This window comes from Chrysemys picta, chromosome 3 (assembly GCF_011386835.1).
Source record: "Chrysemys picta bellii isolate R12L10 chromosome 3, ASM1138683v2, whole genome shotgun sequence".
NCBI classification, from domain to species: domain Eukaryota; kingdom Metazoa; phylum Chordata; order Testudines; family Emydidae; genus Chrysemys; species Chrysemys picta.
Window position 1 is genome coordinate 128,074,588 of NC_088793.1, and position 23,544 is coordinate 128,098,131.

Consider the following 23,544-nt stretch of genomic DNA (forward strand, 5'->3'; position numbering starts at 1 on the left):
GAAGTGGTTGTTTCTGCCTGTTGCATATCACCACTTTAATACAGGGAAATTATAGCATTCATCTCTCCCATTCTTATGTATCACGTTCTAGTTGTCCCTTTCTTTTTCTTGGGTCGCTTTCCCTGAAATGCTTCTGGCTTCATGCAGAGAACAGGTGCAACTACAGGGTTTCAATCTATGGATAAGAAGATGGTTTAGGAGGGAGGGATGCAAATTTATGAGGCACTGGGGCAGGGGTGAAAGTAGAAATAGGTACTTCCAGTACGGGGCTGGGTTGGGGCCGGCTCTGGCCCCCGGAAGGAGTGGGGCCTCGGGCGGGGATGGGGGAGGTCAGAGCCAGCCCTGGCCTGCCCTGTACCCTCCCTTGCCCGGATAGCAGCGGCAGCCGGGGGCTCCGGCAGCAATTTAAAGGGCCCAGGGCTCAGCCGCTGCTACTGCCCAGGGCCCTTTAGACCGCTGCCAGAGCCCCCGGCTGCCACTGCTACCCCAGGGCTCTGGCAGCAGGGCTCAGGGGGCTATTTAAAGGGCCCAGGGCCGTAGAGGCAACAGGAGCCCCAGGCCCTTTAAATAGCCCCTGGAGCCCCGCCGCTACTCCAGGGCTCTGGGGGCTATTTAAAGGGCCCAGGAACCCCCTGCTTCTACTGCCCCAGCCCTTTAAATAGCCCCCGGAGCCCTGGGGTAGCAGCAGCAGGGCTCCAGCAGCTATTTAAAGGGCTCAGGGCAGTAGAGGCAGCAGGAACTCGGCCCTTTAAATAACCCCTGGAGCCTCACTGGGCTATGCCAGGGCTCCAGCAGCAGGGCTCTGGCAGCAATTTAAAGGGCCTGGGGCTCCAGCCGCTGCTGGGAGCCCCAGGCCCTTTAAATTGTTGACTGGGAAGCCGGGCTGCCCCAGTATGGCGCACCGGCTCTTGCCGCTATGCCATACCGGGGCATACCGGCTAACTTTCACCTCTGCACTGGGGACTCCTTTGAGGAAGATTCTTTACAGAAAGAATTGACTCCGTTTTAAACAAAGTGGAGCCAGATTGCTGGCACAGAAAATTGGGAAGATTTGGGGGATTATTTAAATAGGTGGTAAGGGAAAGACTGACGGGTTCTTAGAAACATTTAGGTTAGACAAAGACATCTGCTAGTGATGTCAGTAACACAAGAAACTATGCATCTAGCAGTAGAGGAAAGAATTACAACAGCACTGCAGGAAGCAGAAGTTGAAGTCATTGAGGTACAATCCAAAATGATAACAGTGCCGATAAGCATGTTATATTAAGAAAGTACACCCAGGAATAAAGTCTACACATGTCTATGTGCTAGTACAAAAAGATTAAAGGCAAAAATAGCTGAGCTTGAATTCCCAGCAATAGAAAAGGATCTCATTAGAACAGATATTTCAAGGGTGAAGTAAGGCAATCCAGTTCCTTATGCATAGTGTGACATAAGGCCCCATGTGACTCTGCCCCTGTGGCCCCACCCCTGCACTGTGACCCCACTCCCACATGCAATATACATTGGAAAGAAACATATGTATGACTCATACACCTTACAGGGTTCTAAATTAACTGTATCAACTCAGGAAAGGGTAAAATTGTACATGACTGAATGAAGATGTCTGCTCAATGTGTGGCTGCAGTCTGGAAAGCAAACAAGAAGGTACAATGTATAAGGGACAGGATGGAAAATAACATGGTAAATATTATATTACCATTATATATATCAATAATACTGTCTCATCTAGAATATTATATGCTCCAACCCCCCAAAAGAATATTGTAAACGATTAGGGGCATAGAAAAGTTCTTGTAGGAAGAAAGGAGAAAAATAAGCAGGGACACGATAAAAGTTTATAAAATACTGAATGGGATAGCAAAGGTAGATTGAAACCTTCTGTTCTCTGTGTCTCACAATACAAAAACAAATGGGCAGTCAATTAAATTAAAAGGTGGCAAATTCAAAACTGATGGGAAATAATTTTTCCAGACAACGTATAATTAGTGTTGAACTCACTACTACAAAATGTCATTGAGGCCAAACATTTGGCAAGATTCAAGGGATTGGACATTTATATAAATAACAAGAATGTCTAACACTGCTATAGTTAATGCCAATAAACTATGGAAGGGATATTAAGCCTCATGTTTCAGGGTTTAAACCAATCGCTACCAGTTAGAAATTAGGAGGAGACAATGTTGGGGCAGATAAAACAAGTATTTTTCAGTCTAGATGATTTATTTCAGATTAAGAAAAACAACAAACTACAGAGTCTCCATGTGAGAGAGAGAGAGTGACTACAGTGAGTGTCTCTGTATCTGTACTGAAATCCAAAATGGCAGCTGTTGTAAAGCTTTCCCCCATCAGCAGGCAGGGTGCCCCCACACACACACAATATACACACACACACACACACACACACACACACCACACACACACACACACACACACAGAATGATAGCATCTCCTCCCAGTTACATAGCTTTACAAAGAACAAATTGGTTTGGGAAGGAAACGATTCAGAACTGACATGATAGAGGTATATATTATTTACCCTCTCTCATAAGGCAAGAAAAAAAGGCCATCCAATGAAAGGAAAAGGTAATACATTTACAACTGATAAGAGGAAATATATATTTTATGTCATGCATGATCAAACTGTGGGACTCACTGTTGGAGTTTACTGAGGCCAAGAAGTGGCATTCAAATAAATTAGACACAAACAGGAATAATAAGATTATCTGCAATTATATTAGCTTGCTAAAGTAAACAACACTCATGCTTCAGGACATAAGCCAACTACTAGCCTTTAATGCATGGGGCTAGGAAGAACACTTCCCCCATAGGCATGTTAATGTATTATTTTTAATCATATGGGTTCTACACCTTCCGCTGAAGCATTTGATTTTGGCCCCTGTCAAGAGACAGGATACTGAATCAGATGGCCCTTTGGTTTGAGTGGTTCTATGTTCCTTTTGTTTCAAGGTCTCCCTTCCTGCTCTACAGGGGTGGTCCCCTCCGTGTTGGGAACAAATCTCTGCCAAGTTATTACATAGTTATTTATTTTTCAAATGGCTTTGTACAGCAGATGTTCCCATGTGAGCATTAGCTTTTCTTTTACTGACTTTTGCTGTGAAAATTGAACACTGAACCTAACCCAGATCCCATTGAAGTCAATGGCAAAACTCCCACCGAGTTCACCAAGATCAGAATTTGGCTCACTGACTTACATTCTGTTCAACTGCTGTCCCAGAATGAAACTAGCAAGCAGTAGACATCAGGGGTGCTGGAACAATTTATATAGTGCTGAGAACCATTGAACCAAATTGTAAACGCTGTATATGAGGGAAACCACTTCAAGCCAGGGGGTGCGGCAGCACCTCCAGCACTCCTACTTCCAACACCTATTGTAGACACAGATGTTAACATTACTTATGCTACTTTTCAGGCTGTTTAACATGAGAGGTCACAGGTCTGACTCTTGCTTTTGTCTTCCTCATGGATGAAAACCCTTGTAGATATTTTAACCTGGTGCTGAACAAACCTTTAAAGATTCAGTAGCTCAGTTCAGATAAACACTCTAAAATTCAGAGGCCTAGCTGAAGCTTATCTAAAATAGCTAAACTGCTGCAAAATTGGACTGGAAATCTAGTCACAACTTGCTTTCATGGGATTTTCAGTACTGATTGGTTTGGTTGGTCCAGAAATAATAATACATGGCACTTACATAGCACTTTTCACCCACAGATCTCAAAGCACTTTGCAATGGAGGGCAAATTTTATCATTCCTGTTCTATACACAGGGCAACTGAGGCCCAGAGACTGTAAGTGATGTGTGACAGTGGACAAAACAAATCAGTGTCAGAACCAGAACTCAAGTCTAGTCACTGGCCCACTGCTCCCACCACACTGAAGAAATAGTCTGCTTTTTGGTCTCTTTCAACACTTTTCTTTTCATTTCCATCTTGAAAAAAGAAGTTCAGAGGCTGCAAAAAAAAATGTTTTTTTTTCAAATATTAACCAAATATTTCTGAACTTCTTCAAGGTCATCAGTTCTAATTTAGCTAGAAATATGAAGGAAGGTCAGAGTATGTTATTGTTTTATATGAATGCATTAACTCGTAGCAGTACCTTCTTTTCAGGCATTTTCATCCCTATTTTCTTCAGACACCCTGTATTTTTGTCATGCTGTTATTATTAGACTTTTCCTTTCTCTGAGACTATCTGCCACAGTATGTCAAAACAGCCTTTGCCTCTGCAGCCCAAATGGCAGTCAAAGCTAGTGATGGATAACTCTCCACAAGCCTGGAGATCGGAATCAGTTCAGATATGCTTTCGAAAGATTTTGGGGTTTTATCAAAAGATTCTATGGCTTTCTTGTGTGACGTTTCTCATACTTCAGATCATATCTAGAAGTGTCACCTGAACAAACTTTTGTTTCCAATCCCCATTGGAACACCAAATTGGAAAGGCACATGAAAATTAAAGTTGGGGGTGTGCAGGCCTATTCAGACATTTAAAGAAATGTTTGGTTCAGGTTCATTTTGCAAAGTGTGCAAAGTTTTGGCATGATGGGTGTTCTTGTTTTTTCTAAACCAATTCACCTGCCCCCTCTCCAAATGATTGCAGTTTATCATCTACCACCATCTTATCATCATGTTGTTTTGAGATTTTTTTTCTCATTTCTTGTTCTGTGTGAACCATCCCAAAGCGCTCATTCCTGAAACCCTTGATTGTGTGGGTAATCTTTATTCACACTAATATATCCCATTGACTTCAATAGGATGTGTGGGAGTAAGGATTACAGGAGCAAACTATACATCTGTTCAGTTACGCTGGCCAAGATCCAGTGCAGAAACCTGTGCATTTGTCTGGCAATGACAAGAAGCAGGAGTGAATTTCTCAATTATAGTGTCAGAAATAAAACAATTTTGGGTGGTTCATCAAGAGATTAAGTGGCTCAAGTGGAATTATGGCTCTTTTCAATGAGACCAGGAAGCCTGCTGTTACATCCTTAAAATATACTCAATGATTTGTAACTAACCAACAGATCCGTTTGACATGAAATGATTTATAACCAAGCAACAGGTTTGTTTAGTTACCAGAGAGTTTCAGGGCCTGGTAGCTCTTTCTTTTTTTCTTTTTTAAGAAACATTTTTAACTATAAAAAAGGTAAAGAGATTTTTTTTTATAAAACCTTTTTACAGTTTATTTCCTATCATTAATTGTTAAAATATAAAAAATGATGATCTGACTAAATGAAGCAGGATGTTAAATGGTGAATTTTGTCTGTGTAAACAAATAAATAATTATTTACAATCTTTGGCAAAACAAAGTGAAGTTTCATTGATCTCATTCTCTCCCTCCTTTTTTCTCTCACATGCACACACACCCTTGCAAAGAAAAAAAGAAAAAGAAAAAAGAAAATCTTCATAAATAATTTACATAGAATAGGAAAATTATGGTACAATCTAAATATTAACATCTTCATCCCCACACTGATGTCATGCTTTCACAAAACCAAACCAAAAAACCCTACACGTCCATCACAATCATTACATTTAATGAAATCTCCCCACTTTCTCATTGGGACTTGGGGATACAATTTGAAACAACAAAAGTATGAATTGCAACAAACTCAAAAAACCTCATAAGGAGGATTTTTTTTAAAAAAAAGGGTTTGTTAATATAAAGAGACTGTAAAATGTGCGATAAAGCCCCAAACTGTGAATTCTTTCTAATGAATATAGCAGTAAAATCTATTTAAAAGGAAAAAATGAGCTGAGTCAACATTTGGCTCACCATGCCCTATGATAAGGCAAGAGATACTGTATTCCCTTAGTAAACCTCATCTGTGATTAAAATTACACCAGCAAGAGGTTTTTTTTGTGAACAAAGCTCATACATCTTAAACAAAACAAAAAAGTGTTAAATACTTGCATACTATTGTATAACTGAATAACTGTTGTATCTGGTTAGAATAAACACTGGTATCCCTTCAGCATTATTTAAAAAATAAAACAGTTCTATATACAGCAGACATAGGTAACAATACAAAATACTAAAATTAGGATAACCGTATATATATATTAAGGTTCCATTTATAAATTCCTCATTATTATTTATTTAATCATGTGCTACTTTAGAGCATGCTGGATTGTAATGACATAAAACCGCATGTTTAAACAAGGGTGTACATTGCTTCAATGATATCTTCATGTTGTGATATGCTTTTTTAACAGATTGTTCTAGCATTATTTGTTAATAATGCATTACTAATGCACTGTATGACAGGCTTTAAAAATAAATTATCAGAGAAGGTAGCAGTATGTGTAATCATGATAAATATTAACAAAATATTTATAACTGGAACCTTAATTTCCGAATTTCCAAATTAGGTAATGGTAGTGTGGCTACCTTTTCAAAATCCTAGATCAGGATTCAGGATGTCAAAGTGCTTTTTGCAGCAGAGATGGAAAAGTGGTTCAGGTTCAACTTGTTCCAGATGGTCATGAAATATGTTTAGCAAGAGGGAATGCAAAAAAAGATGTACACTGGCCAACTGGAAACCATTTTATAAAAGCCACAGTGGATGGCCTTATGTGCTTAACTGAATTGCTATGCTTTCTTATGTTGAAGTTTAAGAGCTGGTTCAATTGTATTTGTCCTGATTTAAGTCCATACAAATAACATGCATTGTTATTTCTAGTTAGACATTATTTGAAACTAAAAATCTGAAGTTTCAGCAACTTCTAATCTTAAAAGGTATTTTTGAAGAGTTAGTAAAAGCATCCTTATCAGCTGAAAGATCTTTTTGCATCAAGCCATCTTCATATTATGTGGCCTTCACTTTATTCTCCAATGGCTTCTTCATTATTAGGCTAGATATTGTTGGTGTGGTCCCTTTGTTATTTTACTGAAATTAGGCTCAGAGGTTTTGTGTTACTGAGGTCCAGCCCTGATCGGAGCAAGGGAAGTGTCAACCCTACGCATAAAAAAGTGGTTTTAACACTTTTTTTCCCACTTAGTTTAAGACAATGGATGATACGCATCCCCTTTTTCTCCATATATATATAAATACATTAAGTAATTACACTTTATATGTAAACGTCATTCCTTTGTAAAAAAACAAACAAACAAGTCTTGCTAAGTTTTCACTCTACAAAAATGTTCTAATGTATCAATCTGCTTTTGCTTCAGTGGTGGGTTGGACGCTCACATTTAGGTCCCATTAGTCTTAGTTTTCAGAAGGCACTTGAGCGCAGGATTGGCTAAGCCACTCTTGGCAGCAGGGAGGTACAAGGTTAGTTGAACAGAAGGCCGGAGGAGGAGGAGGTACACAGAAAGAGAAGTTGGGAGTACCAGGATGTACTGAGGTGTCTAGGTTGCACAGCATCTACAGTACTTTGCTGGTAATGTAGCAACCATAGCTCAGAAATCTAAAGTAAAAGAAAACAGATATTAATTGGTGCAGAGGCATATTTGGTTTGGAATACAGTAAAAATGGAACAAGAGCTCAAATGTGCTATAGTAAAAGGGAAGCAGCCTGCGTAATACAAAGATTACTTTTCCTGTTCTGAGTTCATTTTCTTTTTAATAGTACTATATTTTCACATTTATAACATTGTGGATGGTTTCATTATATTTTTTTAAATGGAGACTGCATGAATCACCATATTTGGAGGTTTTTAAGAATAGGTTAGGCAAACACCTGTGAGGAATGATCTAGTTATTACTTAGTCCTGCCTTGAGTCCAGAGGACTGGACAAGATGACCTATTGAGGTCCCTTCCAGTCCTACACTTCTATAAAATGGGAATTGAAAATATCCACTGAATCCTTAATGCCTCCTTAAAGAAGGGCTATCCATAAGTCTGCAAGTGCATGAGTAACCCACTACTGAATACATGTTACAAGTCCTGCTCTGATCATTAGAGGATATGAGTTGTTACATCTCCCAGCTAGGTAACATTGGCTCTTTAGCTCAAGCTATAGCAGTTCACACTTTTAGCTCTAGAGATTCCCTGCTTCACTCCCAGTGTGTCGGGCATGAAGGTGACCATCACACATGCAACACACACTAATGCGCTGGATATACACATACAGTTCCAAACAAATATCTCCCTCAGATAATTCCATCTTCTTTTTCCAGGCAGATTGTATTAAACATGTGTTTGTGGTTATTCAGATTTACATTAAGACTAGTGGGATCCAAGCTATTTTAATGAATCAGTGCCTAAATTATGCTGTGGTCCCTTATGGCTTTGGAACATGCCTTCTGGCTGAAATTTATCAGGATTATTGCTGTATGTTATACAGTCATGCCCTCATTCAGGAAAGCAGTTAAGCACATGCTTAAGTCCACTTGTTTCAGGACAGCATGTTGATCAACTCAGAATAAACTCCCTCTTGTTTCATTCATAGTTAAGAATTGATTGAGTTATTTCAGAATGATTGAAAGATTAAGGATTCCATTCAACAACTGGAAGATACTTTCTATTTCTATCTTTTCTCCCTAGTGCAGTGGTTTTCAACCTTTTTTTCTGGCGACCCAGTTGAAGAAAATTGTTGATGCCCGTGACGCAATGGAGCTGGGGATGAGGGGTTTGGGGTGTGGGAAGAGCACAGAGCTGGGGTAGAGGTTTGGGGTGTGGGGGTGAGGGCTGTGGGGTGGGGCTGGAAATGAGGGGTTCAAGGTTGGGAGGTGGATCTGGGCTGGGGCAAGGGATTGGAATGCAGGAGGGGGTCAGGGCTCTGGTCTGGCTGTGCAGGCTCTGGGGTGGGGCTGGGGATGAGGGGTTTGGGGTGTGGGAGGAGCACAGAGCTGCGGTAGAGGGTTGGGGTGTGGGGGTGAGGGATGTGGGGTGGGGCTGGAAATGAGGGGTTCAGGGTGTGGGAGGTGGATCTGGGCTGGGGCAAGGGATTGGAATGCAGGAGGGGGTCAGGGCTCTGGTCTGGCGGTGCAGGCTCTGGGGTGGGGCTGGGGATGAGGGGTTTGGGATGCAGGGGGCTCAGGACTGTAGCAGGGGGTTGAGGTGTGGGAGGGGGTCAGGGCTCTGGGCTGGGGGTACAGGCTCTGGGGTGGGGCCAGAGATGAAGAGCTTGGGGTGCAGGAAGGGGCTCCAAATTTGTGGGGGCTCAGGGCTGGGGCAGGGGATTGGGGCATGGGCTTATCTTGGGCGGCTCCCAGTCAGCGGTGCAAGAGGGGTGCAGAGGCAGGCTTCCTGCCTGTCCTGGCATTGGGACCTTGCTGCACCCCGGAAGTAGCCAGCAGCAGGTCCGGCTCCTAAGCAGAGGCATGCAAGCAGTTCTGCGCAGCTCTCACCCGCAGTCACCACCCCCTCAGCTCCCATTGGCCGGTTCTCAGACCTGCTGCTCGCGACTTCCGGGGTGCAGCGCAGTATCAGAACAGGTAGGGACTAGCTTGCCTTAGCCGGGCAGCACAACTGATGGGACTTCTAATGGCCCGGTCAGTGGTGCTGACCAGAGCCGCCACAATCCAGTGCCTTACATTCTGCATCCCACTTCTGGGTCGTGACCCACAGTTTGAAACCACTGCCCTCGTGTTTAGCTGGGAGATTGAAGTAATCGTGGCATAAATAAAACTTTCATAATTGCCTAGTTCACTGAAAAACTAACCTCTGCATTCATATTTGAGGTCAGAAAAGTAGACCATTTCTTGAGAGAAGACAAAAAGACCTAATCGTCCACCAGCATAGGTCGTATCATAGATTGGTCCAGAGTCTACCATGACCTGTTTTCCTTCATATACTAAAACTCTGTAAAGAAAGACATGTTTTAGATTAGTATAGTGAATCAACAGAACATTCCAAGGTTGAAACATGTAATAGCAGCTGTCAGGTGATGATATGATGTTGAATTCTAACACTAGGTGCCATGTAGTACAAGTTTATTACATGGGTCATTCCTCTGTTATACCTCCCCGAGTCTGTCTGGTAGTCATAGCCCATTTATTGGAAGCCCTGGCGCTGTTCCATGAGTAATTTTATGAACATCATCTGCAAAGAATTTCCAAAATCCTTGTGTTATTACAGCTAAGTCTTCTGGAGTGTCAAGAAGTGGTGTCATGTTCTTAATGTTGATTAGCCACATGCCTCTTTATGCTTAGAAGTTAGCTTGAGAAATATACACATAATTTAATTGACTCACAGTAAGTCTGTTACCTCCTCACAAATAAATACATTTTAATGACTATTCAAAAACCTAGTTAATTTTTCTTTTTCTATTAGAATTCTCAGTAGGATGAAGGAGCTTCATGTACAAGGACCATAGGACCTGCCACATTAGATTAGGGCAATGGGCCCACTAGAGCAGTATCCTGTCTGACAGTGGCCAGTACCAGCTGCTTCAGAGGAAAGTGCAAGAAACACCATAGTGAGTGCACAACTGTGAAATAACCTGCCCATAACAGGAGTATCTTTCTATCCTTTGTCAATTAATCGCTGGCCTATGCTCTAAAGCAGGATGGCTTATATTACATAGATAAACTGTCTTTTATTCTTTCTAATGTAATGGATGACCCATGTGGTCCCCAAATCCTTTCTACTCCCCACATCATGCAACAGAACAAAACTGTATTAGTCCTGATGAGTCCTGGGCTATTCAGGTCTAAAGAGGCAAGAGATAATTTCCCCAATAAAAATGTAATATACAGTTACAGTATTTACTGCAGGTTAAAAATTATCTGCACTGTCAATCCTCATGTTTAAAAGGCATAAGATAACCAATTAGGGTTAGGAAAAGATATCCTTCATAACGTAATACATAGCAGTGCATTTTTGTGTGCATTACAGAGGTGTTTACAGATGTTTCTGGAGTACCTGGTGTAAGCCACTGTCAGAGACAGAATGCTGAACTAGATAGGGAAAAAAATGTCAAGTTTTAATCTTACTTTGAGTATTGTTTTGGAATTTCTCTTTCTTGGCTACTTTACAAAACAGTTATTTAGTAAGAATTCAATATATTTTTATTTAATAATATTTAGTTTATGTAAATACTGAACAGTCCTAATGAAACTGCACACATCTGATGTGTGTGTGTGAGGAGAGAGAGAAGTTATTTAAAATCTAATAAAATGTTCCAAAAATAGAGAAACAGTCTGCCATGAATGAATCATCAGCACTGGAATTAACAAACAAACCATTAAAAGCCACTACTTCATTAGAAACGAAAGCTATATTATTAGGAAATTTGTAGGCATTGAAATACCGCTTACTTTATTAATCCTGTTTTAGGCCTGTGAATCAACTGCCACCTATAGGCAGTATAATCTTTCCAGCCAACATTCTTGGGGTCATGCCACAAGGTACGTACCTACAGTAGGAATACAAATGCTTCATTAGAAACAGTTTGTACTACAGCAACTGGATATCTGATCACAGCCTATTTTCTTTGTATCACCAAACTAAAAATCACTTTAAAATTTAGTGATACTGAACGCCATTCCCCCCACACTCTGGTCACCTATATTAAGTAACATGAAAATTGCCATCTTCAATTATACATCAGTTACTTTCAAACAAGTAGTTTAATTCTTAGATTCATAGACTTTAAGGCCAGAAGGGACAATTAGATCTTCTAGTTTGACCTCCTGTATATCACAGGCCATAAAATTTCACCCAGTTACCACTGTATTGAGCCCAATAACTTGTGTTAAAGAATATCTTGTGGTAAAGAATATCTTCCCAGAAAGATGTGAAGATATTAGAGATGGAGAATCCACCATTTCCCTTGCTAGTTTGTTCCACCCTCACTGTCAAAAAATTATACCTAATTTCTAATTTGAATTTGTCTGGCTTCAACTTCTAGCCATTGGTTCTTGTTAGGCCTTTCTCTGCTAGATTAAAGAATCCTTTAGTGCATAGTATTCCCTCCAACCTTCCCCATGAAGGTATTAGATACTGTAATCAAGTCATCTCTTAGTCTTCTCTTGGATAAATTAAACAGATTGAGCTCTTTAAGTCTCTCCCTCCAAGGCATTTTATTTATTACTCAAAGCATTTTTTGGCTCTTTACTTCACCCTCTAATTTTTTAGTATCCTTTTTAAAATATGGGCACTAGAACTTGATGCAGCATTCCAGAACAGGTCTCACCAATGCTGCATACAGATGTAACCTCCCTCCTCCTATTCACTATTTCCCTGTTTATACATCCAAGGAGCACATGAGCTCTTTTTGTCACAGCATCACACTAAGAGCTCATGTTCAGTTGCTCATCCACTCTGAGCCCTAGATCCTTTTCAGAATCACTGCTTTCCAGAATATAGTTGCCATTCTGTAAGTATGGCCTACATTTCTTTTTTGAATGGGCCCAGCTTATCAAGCGATCCAGATCACGCTATATGACTGGCATGTCGTCATCATTATTTACCACTCTGGTAAGCTTTGTGTCATCCAAAAATTTTATCAGCAGTAATTTTATATTTATTTCCAGACCACTTGATGAAAATGTTGATAATTGATGAAAAAGTGCAAGGAAAGTAAAGGGGAGTGGAGACCTGGGAATATATTTTGTCTTTGAGTTCTGTACATGTTCAGATATACACACACACTCACACAACATTCACTCTACAGAACTGATCCTGCTACACATACCTATGTGAGTAGCTACATTGAAAGAAATGGGACTAATCAGCCGAGTAAGCGCTACTGCAAGACTGGCCCAATATTTATTGTATATTGTTTCAAATCTCTGGCACAATAAAACTCTTCAGGAAGGCCCAGACCCTGGAATGAACTGTATGCAGTTGGATCCCTGTGCTTGTGTGGTGCCCCACTGACTTCAATAGGCTTCCGTAGGGTCACAAGGGCCACCGTGTGAAGTTATTACAAGACTTGGGAGTTTGCAGCAAACGTTCTGAACACAGCCACGTTCAGAAATATAAACATCAAATATATGTGATGCCCCAAAGGTGGGTGTTTGAACACCCATCTGAAGAGAATAAAGCCCATTGTAACACCAATACTATCTCCAAGCTGGAAGAATTACCTGTACACCTTGTCCTTTGATTTTGCAGGTTCTTTTTAACTACTTTGTACATTCTCTTTTATCTATGTACATTTTGCATTACTTTGTAAACAGTACAAATAAATAACAACAAAAGCATCTAAAAAGACTGGCAATTTTATCCAAAAATTAAAATAACATTGAAAAGTCATTTACTATTTTCCTTACTCTTATTGGCATACTGAGCCTCAGTGCCCTTTTTTAATTGGTAACCGGTTTTTGTGTCAGCCTCTTTTTTACAATATTGGTAACCCCTCAATTGTATGAAGACTTGATTCTCTTACCTGTCCAGGTGTGTTTCCAGTGTGCCAGAGAGCATTTCTCAAGTGCTCACCAGTGCCAGTCGTGGAGTTCACTACTTTGAGTGATACCCCTGAATAACCATAAGCCCTGGTGGGCTTGTCCTCCCAGTAGGTTTGTGTGACTTGCTTCCACATCAGGACATAAAATCGACTGCTGGACTGATAACCAAACACAAACCCGGCATAATCGTCATCACGGTCTGTGTTAACATAGAATGTGCCACTGAAGTCAACAGAGGTGAACTCATCGAAACCTGGTAGAGGATTAAATGTGCAAGATATTCAGTTCCTCCATGTGGTGCAAATTCAGAATGCTTGAAAGCAGACTGTTATACCATTTTTGTTGCTTTGGGCTTTCTAGGAGTTTTTTTGGGGGTGGGTGGGGGGGAAGGGGTTGAGAGAGAGAGAATGAAGTCATATGTACTGTTTATATAGTACTTATATATCTGTTCTGTCTCATTCCTTAAACCAGGATGAGGATAAGATGATATCATCCTCTCTTTTTACCTTTGTTTCTGTGTAGTCTTTGCATTTTTCTGTCCCTTTCCCTCTTGTAATACTGCTGTTACAGAAACAACATGACTTGATAGCCCTTTTAAAGAAAAAAACTAAGATTGATAGTGTCTTACATTAAGATCCCTTACAATACCAATTGGGAGCAAGGAGGAGGCATTTGGCAGGAAGAACAACAAATGTGATGTATGTTTGCAAGCCTTCCTCAGTCCTGATTTATTCAGATCAGTGAAACAACTATGTTCCCTCTTACCTATCAGAATTAACTCTATAAAAATGCATGTGGGTAGGTCTAACATATAGCAGCTGACATTCCAAAATGAAATGGAATCAAGTAGCTCAATAGGCTTTTTTCTCATATACAACCTCAATACAGAATGCTTTTTCTTCATTAGTTGAGCAGAGAGTTGTGCCAACAGCAATAGGAAAAAACTCTGACAAGTATATACACACAGGCACTCTCAGACACTCAGGATATATACTCCCATTTGAGTAAATGAACAAATCCATGCTATGTTGGGCTTCTATATGAAAAGAGAAACAAGACTATGAAGTTGTTTGATGTGCTACCCAAAGTATAATAGAAGTGTGGTCTAGCAGCTTGAACACTCAGGTCACTATGAAAAATTCAGAGTCCTAATCCCAGCTCTGACAGTGACTCTGTGTATTTTAAACCGTCTGTCTCATTTCCCCTATCTGTAAAATGGGAATAATTTGTTGAAGAAAGTGTTGTAGTTAAAGTAAAGTGCTTTGAAGATAAACAGCACTATCTCTGTCCTAAGGTCTGGGGCTGTGTATTATTCTGTATGTGTTTCAGCCAGCACTGTTCCAGAGAATCCAGATAATTCTTTTCTCTTTTGATACTCACCTACTGCTATGCCAGGATCAGAGTTGGCAGTCTGCACCAGTTCTTTTCCCTGGTGGCGAATAACCCAGTTGGGGTCAATTTGAGCTGTTCCCTTTGGATCCAGGGGGACCATCTGAAACTTTCTGAAGTCAGTTTCACTGATGTCAATATTTTCGGGGCACACGTCATAAATATCTGGGACACTGTCGTTGTCAAAATCGTCTTTGCAGATATCACCTCTGCCATCACCTACAAGCAGAACACATATACAGGCAAAAATTGTTAGCATTTTGTACCTCTCTCCTTCTCTATTTATATAAGTCAACAGCTGTTCACATAGGAATTACTACACTGGAAGAGACCAGTAGTCTATGTAGTGTACCATCCTGCCACCAACAAGGACTTATATCAGAGGCAGATGTAAAATATCTTTAGTGCACTTGATCACCATTGTATTCTTCAAGCACGGGCTTTCTGACGGAAAGAAGGAGAATGAACCTTAGGAACCTCAAAGACTTTCTGCAGTTCAGCTTGGTGGGAAAATGGTTCCACATTCCACTGTCTGACAGCCAAGTAGAACTCCAAATTCTGACCAGCTGTGCACTCCCGCACTTGTTTATCTTAACACTTAAGATAAAAACTATGCATTTCCAACTTTATCCCCTTTGCCAATATCAAAGAAGCAATTCTTGAATCCATACAAGAATTTTAATTATTCAATGCATATGTTGCTGAAGTTCCCAGTGGTCCTGACTGCTGACAGAGTTGATTTTGTTTCAAAAGATATTGAAAGCATTTGTCCAACCAGCCATGTCATCCACAAACTCTGTCCAGGTTTGCAACAGAGATTGGCAGGTTTCAGAGTAGCAGCCGTGTTAGTCTGTATCCGCAAAAAGAACAGGAGTACTTGTGGCACCTTAGAGACTAACACATTTATTAGAGCATAAGCTTTCGTGGGCCACAGCATCTGAAGAAGTGGGCTGTAGCCCACGAAAGCTTATGCTCTAATAAATGTGTTAGTCTCTAAGGTGCCACGAGTACTCCTGTTTTTTTTAGAGATTGGCAGGGCACAGAGTTGTGTAAGTCATTCCCTCTTTATCCTAGCCATGTCCCCCTTATACCAGGATACTGGGAGTAGAGGAGGTGTGGGAACTGCTATCACTGTTCTATATCACCCAAGGATTTCCAAAGTAACCAGAGCAGCAATCGAGAACTGGTCCACTGTAAATGTATCGTCACTATGAACATATGAACTAAATTTTGCTTTCAGTTACACCAGCATCAATGTGGAATAACTCCAGCAATTTCATTTACACTTGTGTAACTAAGAAATTACTCATATTTATTTATTTTGTGGATCATTACTGATAAATATATCAAACGTATATAGCAGTTTTTAATCCTAAAGGATCACAAAATATTTTATATATTATATATATATTGGTAACAGTTCATTAACCACTGAACTGCAACCATCTATGTGGTAGACCATTACAGCTGTTTAACAGTGACCAGGACTACAGCGCAACAATTCAGGACAAGAAATGAAGGAAAATACTGCATCCATTTATGTAACTGTCTAATGTACATGATCAACACATACCTAAAGTATTTCCTCTGTGAAACAATTTTTAGTAGAGTTGGTTGAAAAATGGCAAATATTTTCCATGTATATTTACAAATAAATGAATATTTCTAATTTTTAAATGTTATGGAATATTTTGGTTCTTTCAATAAAAAACTGAAGTTGAATACCAAAATTGTCGGTTGTGCTGGTTTTCAAAAACCAAAACAGTTTTTTTAATTAAAAAAATTCTAGTTTAATATTTCATCAAAAAATTAACATTTGAAAAGGAAAGAAAAATTGTCCCAGAAAATTTGTTTTTTTAAATAACAGTCAATTTTTTAATCAAAACTATATTATATGTTTGACCAGTTCTAGTTTGATGCCCTTTAATACATTAATACAATGTTCCAAGTTCAGACATGGCATAAGCAGGAGAAACTTCACTGAGGTCAGTGATGTCAGGCCTGTTACCTCGGGGCTCAATTTGGTCTGAAATGTCTTATTTCTTTTATCCATGGAAAAAAATATCCTTCGCATTGGTCTATACATGCACCAGTTCTTCATGTACTTAGAACTGAATCAAACCCACGCTACTTGGTTCTTACCATCAGAGTCCTTTTGGTCAGGGTTGAACATGAGCCGACAATTGTCCCTGTCATCAGGAACACCATCATTGTCATCGTCAGAATCACATGCATCCCCTTTGCCATCCTTATCGTGGTCAGCCTGGTTAGAATTGGGGATGTAGGGGCAGTTATCTTGGTTGTTCTGGTGACCATCTTCATCTATGTCCTCATTGTTGTCACACTGGTCACCAACCAGGTCATTATCTATGTCAGTCTACAGAAAAAAAACAGGCAACAACATTGGCATCTTGATTGTTACAAAGCACAGAATTGAGATGACATGTTTCCTTATTCTCTACATTTCTCTTTCAGTAACTTCCTGAAGAGCTCCTATATTGTGGTGACAAATTTCTATGAAGTAGAAATGTAATAAAATTTCAATTTTTTTCACTCTAATATGAAGAATGTCAATGAAGATCTTACCAATACTTGGGCAAACATTTTCCTACATGGCTCTTAGTTTAAATTTGTTGGTTGGAACCTACTGGTCTTAATTCACAGGTCTGATACATCCCCTTTACACTGCTGTACCTTGGTCAGATCTAGCCCACAGGAAATAACCCTGATGCAAAGGAGTTCTCTGTGCATCATAGGATATGTCTACACTGCAATTAAAAACCCATGACTAGCCCATGCCATGCTGACTCAGGCTTGCAGGGCTTGGGCTAAGGGGCTGTTTAACTGCAGTGTAGATGTTTGGGTTCAGGCTGGAGTCCGGGTTCAAGAACCCTCACAGGGCATGGGCCAGCTGAGGAGTTTTAACTGCAGTGTAGACATGCCCATAGAGTCTTCACTGCCTGCATCATAAGGGTCATGCCAGGGGTGTGGCCAGGATAGGAGGTTTGCCTGGAGTGCCACTGCATTCTGGCAATTTTTGTTGCCATGTGGACTCTTGGAGCCATGGAGAGCCAAGTGAAGTTCAAAGCAGACCTAAGGTTTCTCTAACTTGCAGTGGGAGCCAAATTGTTCTCCAAATGGCATAGGAATACAGGGAGTGCAAAGGTGGGATTAACGACATCTTTGCCCCAAACCCCTCAGGCTCTGCACGGAGCGGCACTTGGCCTGTTGTTTTTCACATATAAGGAAGTTTAATGCCTACATTGAAGAGGAGGGTTTTTTATATATATAAAATGTTAAAGGTCCAAAAGAAGGATGGACAATTCAGATCTAACTTTTCAGTCTTAAAGCCAGCTGTTTGGGGTTTGACTGCAACAGTTATAACAATTTAAAAATCTGGGCTGGACACTAGAGTATTCATTAGATACATTGCAGGACAAAAATCAGATGTAATCATTTAATAAAACATAGTGCAATATGATAAAATTCTTCCCTGGAACATAATTAGCATTGCAAGCACAAAATAGATGCATATATGATATCATGCATTTCAGCTGGCCCGATAGTCCCTCATGAGAGTGTGTTACCGCATATTATTGAAGTCTGTGCAAGCTGTGTAGTGCTCATATGAACTGTCTTGCCCAGACAAGGTTCTTAAGGTATGAGTGGCTGCTATTGGTCTCAATGAAGTTTAGTTATTATAAGCCCTGAGGTGAAGCTAAGTGCAATAACTTTGCATAATTATAAATTCCAAGGCATTCACCTGAATCAAGGCAATATTCAGTGTTAAATCATTGAAAACTTGCAAAACTATTTTGCATAACTTTTGCTTTCAGTTCATACCAGAACCTGCAATTTACCATGAATATCATAAAAGAGTTGTTCATATATTATGTTGCCGATCAGGGCAGTTTTCTTTTTATGTAAAGTGGATGGATTGCAGGCAGAAGAGAATTGTCACTAAAGAGAGTGTATCATTGCCATAATTGGCCTTTATGTTTTATGTGGAAATGAAAAATGGGCAAAATACGGCCTTTTCTTTTCCATGCATTGATATGTCTCTTCTGTGAAGGAAGGGGCATGATTCTCCTACCACAGGTCTGAGTAACTGTCACTGAAATCAATCGCAGTTACTGATGTCCTGTGATAGGAGAAATGGGCCTCTCCAGTTCAGAAGTGAATTTAGTGCATTTTGCACTGGTGGCTTGTGAGATATCAAACTTTTAAAATTACATCATTCAAATTATTCTGTATCCTGTGATAATAGAAGAGCTTCCTGGCCTTTTACCCAATGAGTCTGTACTGTATCTCCCACACCCCCACAGAGCAATCAGCTAGCTAAAGATCATAAAGGAGGGCAAGATGGTCTAATGGGCAGGGCACTGGACTGAGAGTCAGGAGACCTGGACTCCATTTCTGGTTCTGTTGCTGATCTGAGTCCTTGGGCGAATTAATTAGCTTCTCTGTCACTCTTTCCCCTTCCACCTCTTGTCTATTTAAGCGATATGTTCTCTGAGGCAGGGATTGCCCTTTACTATGTGTCTGTACAGTGCCTAGCTCAATGGGGTCCTGATCTTGGTAGAGGTCTCTGTGCTTGACTCCAATGCAAATCATCATAACAATAATAATAATAATTTAGTTTAGTTCCTTAAACATTTTCTCTCTCTTTCTCTCCTACTCTGAGGTCAGCATTAATACAAGCAGTTAGAAGGTTGCTTTCAGATTTCCCACATCAAGAGCAAATCCTCCCACCCATCGCTCCTCACACAAATGGGCTTAGTGTTTACCTGATCGGGATTGTGCACCAATGGACAGTTATCACAATGATCACCTACTCCATCCCCATCTGTATCTCTCTGGTCAGTGTTGTAAACGTATGGACAGTTATCTCGTTCATTAAAAATGTCTGTGAGGGTAAAAAAATAATGTGACTGAAGCAGATAAGAAATCTAGCACAGCTGGTTCACATACAGTAAGATATACCATTGCAGAGGTCAGGCCCCCACTTAAATTCCATTGAAGCCCTATTTTGAGGGTTTAAGTGGCTCTTAAGAGGTTCATAGCCCTATGCTGATCCTCTGTCAGAAGTGGTACGTTTTATTTGCCATTCCATTAAAGCTGCTTCAGTTTTATTGTACTACCACATCACAATAAGAAATGAAAGAGCCACTGAGGAATGGGTGCACAGTAGAACCTCAGAGTTACAAACCCCAGAGTTACAAACTGACCGGTCAACCACACACCTCATTTGGAATCAGAAGTACGCAATCAGGCAGCAGCAGAGACCAAAAAATAAAAAAGCAAATACAGTACTGTACTCTGTTAAACATAAACTACTAAAAAAATAAAGGGAAAGTTAAAAAAGATCTGACAGGTAAGGAAACTGTTTCTATGCTTGTTTCGTTTAAATTAAGATGATTAACAGTAGCATTTTTCTTCTGCATAGTAAAGTTTCAAAGCTGTAGTAAGTCAATGTTCAGCTGTAAACTTTTGAAAGAACAACTATGATGTTTTGTTCATACGAACAACTTCCATTCCTAATGTGTTCGTAACTCTGAGGTTCTACTGTAATTTCATACTGTGGGCCAAATCCTGCTTTCCTTACTAATGTAAAAACTCCCAGATATATTTCAATGGAAGTTTTGCTTATGTAAGGACTGCATGGGCTTTGAAGAATTTGGCCTTTTATATTTGTGAGCCTAAAGAAAATGTGTATTGCTAAAAAAGTAGAAAAAAAAGTTTTTCATTTTAAATTACTTGGATTTTCATTGCTTAGAGTTGGAACTACCTACCCAGAATTTTTGAGTAATACTCTGCAATAAATACTATATCACAATGGAATTCCTGAGGAATTCTATATAGCAATGCATTGCATGACCGCATGCTTTAGTGCTAAATAAGCTCATCTTATTATAACATATATATAATTAATTGTACAGTGTTGCCAAATATTCAGACACCCTTCCTTCTCATTTTGCAACAAATTGTCCTCTCCTTCCAAAATTATATCATGGTGACAAAAAAAAGTTAAGACAATGTTGGCACAAGTGCCAGAAGATGACACTAGGATCATCTCTTCAATTATATGGTTTCTGGAGCTTTATATAAACTTTGAAATACAGAGTCTCAGCCAAAGATACAGGGTTATGTTTTCTACTCATTGCACATGCAGAAGTCCCACGAGCTCTAGTAAGAATCTGATGTTGTGAGTGATGGGAGAACTTCAAAAGGTTCAGAGGTTCAATTCAGATAAGTGTCCAAAAGTTGCATGATTACTGAAGCAAATCCAAGACCAGACTTTTTTCTACAATTTCTAACACTTCTGGGTTTCAACCATGCTAGAAATGCTTCAAGAACAAGCTTTCTAAAGATATTTCAATGTTTTTGCTTCCATTTCTGGCCAAAACCAAGACTAGAGAGGTGTGTACAAATAAACAAAATAAAACTTTTTCAAAACTCAGAGGATGTTTGAGTTTGGATTGGCTTGAGCTTTGTATGATTATCCAGGTCAATTCTGATTTTACCTGGCCCCGATTAATATCCTCTAGATAAAGCCTTAACCGATATCTTTTATTTCCCTCTAGTATCCAAACAGGAAACAAAAGTAGCATATTGCATCCTGATTATTTTGGAGTCAGGAAGAAATTCTTCTCCTCCTCTGAGGGGTATTTGCAAGGGCCTTAGAATGGGGTGGGGAAGTGTGATTATCTAGAACATTGGGCATGGGTGATCTATTACATTCATGTGGGTACATTTCACATTATTTTCACATAAGATTTGAGGACTTCAGCAATACAAAGCCAAAGTTATGGGCCTATTACGGGAATGGTGGGTGAGGACCTGTGGCCTGCAATGTGCAGGAGGTCAGACAAGATGATCATGATGGTCCCTTCTGTCTTTAAAGTCTATGAGTCTATAATCAATGTCCTGTGTTCAATGCAGAGCTTGGGGATTGGTGGACCTTGGTCTTCCCTTTCTTTTTCTATATTTCTGACTGTAAAATATAAAATGGAACTGATTGTATCTTACATACAAATGCAACCAGCCCACCCAGTGTCCATAAGTATTAGGTCTGGAATAGTAACCAGTTGCTGTTTGGTTTAGCGAATAAGAACATACCATCACCATCAATATCCACAGCACATGAGTCACCCTCTCCGTTATTATCAGTGTCAATCTGAGCAGGGTTGTGCACATACGGGCAATTATCACAGCGGTCACCAACTTCATCCTTGTCATAATCAAACTGACGGGGGTTGAACAGAAGAGGGCAATTGTCCTAGCGAGCAGAAGCAAAGGATTTAAGAATATAAATCACAGCTTGGTTCGAGGCATTATTTCATTTATCAAGAAGTATTTCCCCACTCTCCCATCCCTCATGTTCCACTTAGGAAGAAATGAAAGTGAAAATGAAACTAAGTCATATAAATTGATGTACAAGTGTGCCTTCCACTGATGAGCTTAGCCCTTTCCCTTGTGTAGCTATTTACACCTCTGCAAAGCGGGTGCAAATTACTAAGGCAGATTGGTAGGCATATTATACCCATTTTGTACAAATGTAAATGACTACCTAATGTGCAAGGCAGTGGAGGAGCAGGCCCGAAATATGTGTGTGGAGAGGAAACTAGGTCTCTAGAACCTTAAGAGAAGTCTCTGGAGAATATTTTTCACTATTTTGTTGTTGTGCAAGCATTTTCCATGAAGACAAATTACTTTCTTAATGCAACAGCCAGACTTCACTATTTTGGACGTTCTAGGAAAAGATATCATGGAAAGGCAAAATATGTCCTATTTTATCAAATACTGCCATATGGTAACAAAAAAATAAATGTGCCTGAGAGAAGAATACTCTCTTCAGTGTCACCTAACTGGACAATGTAACTGAAGGCAATAATTTCTGTAACTGCACATGCAACATAAATGTTATTGATCAAATGCTTGTTTGACTTTTTTTTTTAAGTTTCCAAATACAGACTGTATGAGTCAGATCCAGAACATGAAGGCACACAGTAGAATACACCTCATTTTTCCCTTTGGTTGTTACATTCTACCCAGTGCAGACAAAGCAATCAAATGTCATTTTTTATTTAAACCAGAGGACCAGCTCCTCTTCTAGTCAATATACCAAAACCCTAAGTGACGCTACAGAGCACTCAGCACAGCACGGGATAGGATGGAGGCTTAAAAAAGGGCATTAGGTCCTCTTTGCACTCCTGAAATCCTACTCTGCTCTGCACTAGGCTGTACCTTCAAGGGTAATTGAGATAAGACTGGGCAGTTCAAAGCTGCCCTAATGCAACTGAGGACCTGATCCACACAGTCCTTAATTATTTCTTGTAAGGGAGTGTGACAGGGTGCATTTACCCCTCACTGGACAGGGAAGGGTTAACTCCTGACTGTGAGCTGAGAAGCCATGCCCCCATGTCCCTCCTGGGCATGCTCGAAGTGTAACACCAGTATAAGAGGGAGGAGCCCAGCTCAGTCTGGGCTAGCTGCCGGAGAAGAAGGATGCATGCTGCAGGCTCCAGCCCAGGAGCTGCTGGAGCCCCAGACTGTGGGAGCTGGAGACGCAGAGACTCAGGCAGGCGCCCAGGTACCTGAGGACGCCACTCGGAGGTCGGCACCCCTGGGATCAGCACAACCCGAGGACAGAGACCCCAAAGACACATAGGCCAGGACTGCAGGAGTCACAGTAGGAAGTAGCCCAGGGAGGGACTAGTCATTGTCCCTACAGCAGTCAGCATGTTTCAGGCGGATCCTCACTAAGTGGCAAGTCTATTCATCACTACCAGGGCCTTGGGCTGAGACCCGATGGAGCCGGGAGGACCCGGGACTCCCTAC

General features: G+C 40.4%; 1 protein-coding gene across 2 annotated transcripts in view; it reads right to left on the reverse strand.

Annotated features, from left to right (window-relative positions):
* Positions 1-5,412: 5,412 nt before the first annotated feature.
* Positions 5,413-23,544, reverse strand: part of THBS2 (thrombospondin 2) — a 47,614-nt gene continuing 29,482 nt past the window's right edge. For both annotated transcript variants that reach the window (XM_005303951.4, XM_042848297.2), the window contains 8 exons: positions 21,823-21,982; positions 19,491-19,609; positions 16,846-17,080; positions 14,695-14,922; positions 13,296-13,567; positions 11,221-11,318; positions 9,624-9,763; positions 5,413-7,424 (listed from right to left, as the gene is read on the reverse strand). In XM_005303951.4, coding sequence (XP_005304008.1) covers positions 7,417-7,424; positions 9,624-9,763; positions 11,221-11,318; positions 13,296-13,567; positions 14,695-14,922; positions 16,846-17,080; positions 19,491-19,609; positions 21,823-21,982 — 1,260 coding nt within the window. In that variant the 3' untranslated portion in view covers positions 5,413-7,416. The remainder of the gene's footprint in view (positions 7,425-9,623; positions 9,764-11,220; positions 11,319-13,295; positions 13,568-14,694; positions 14,923-16,845; positions 17,081-19,490; positions 19,610-21,822; positions 21,983-23,544) is intronic.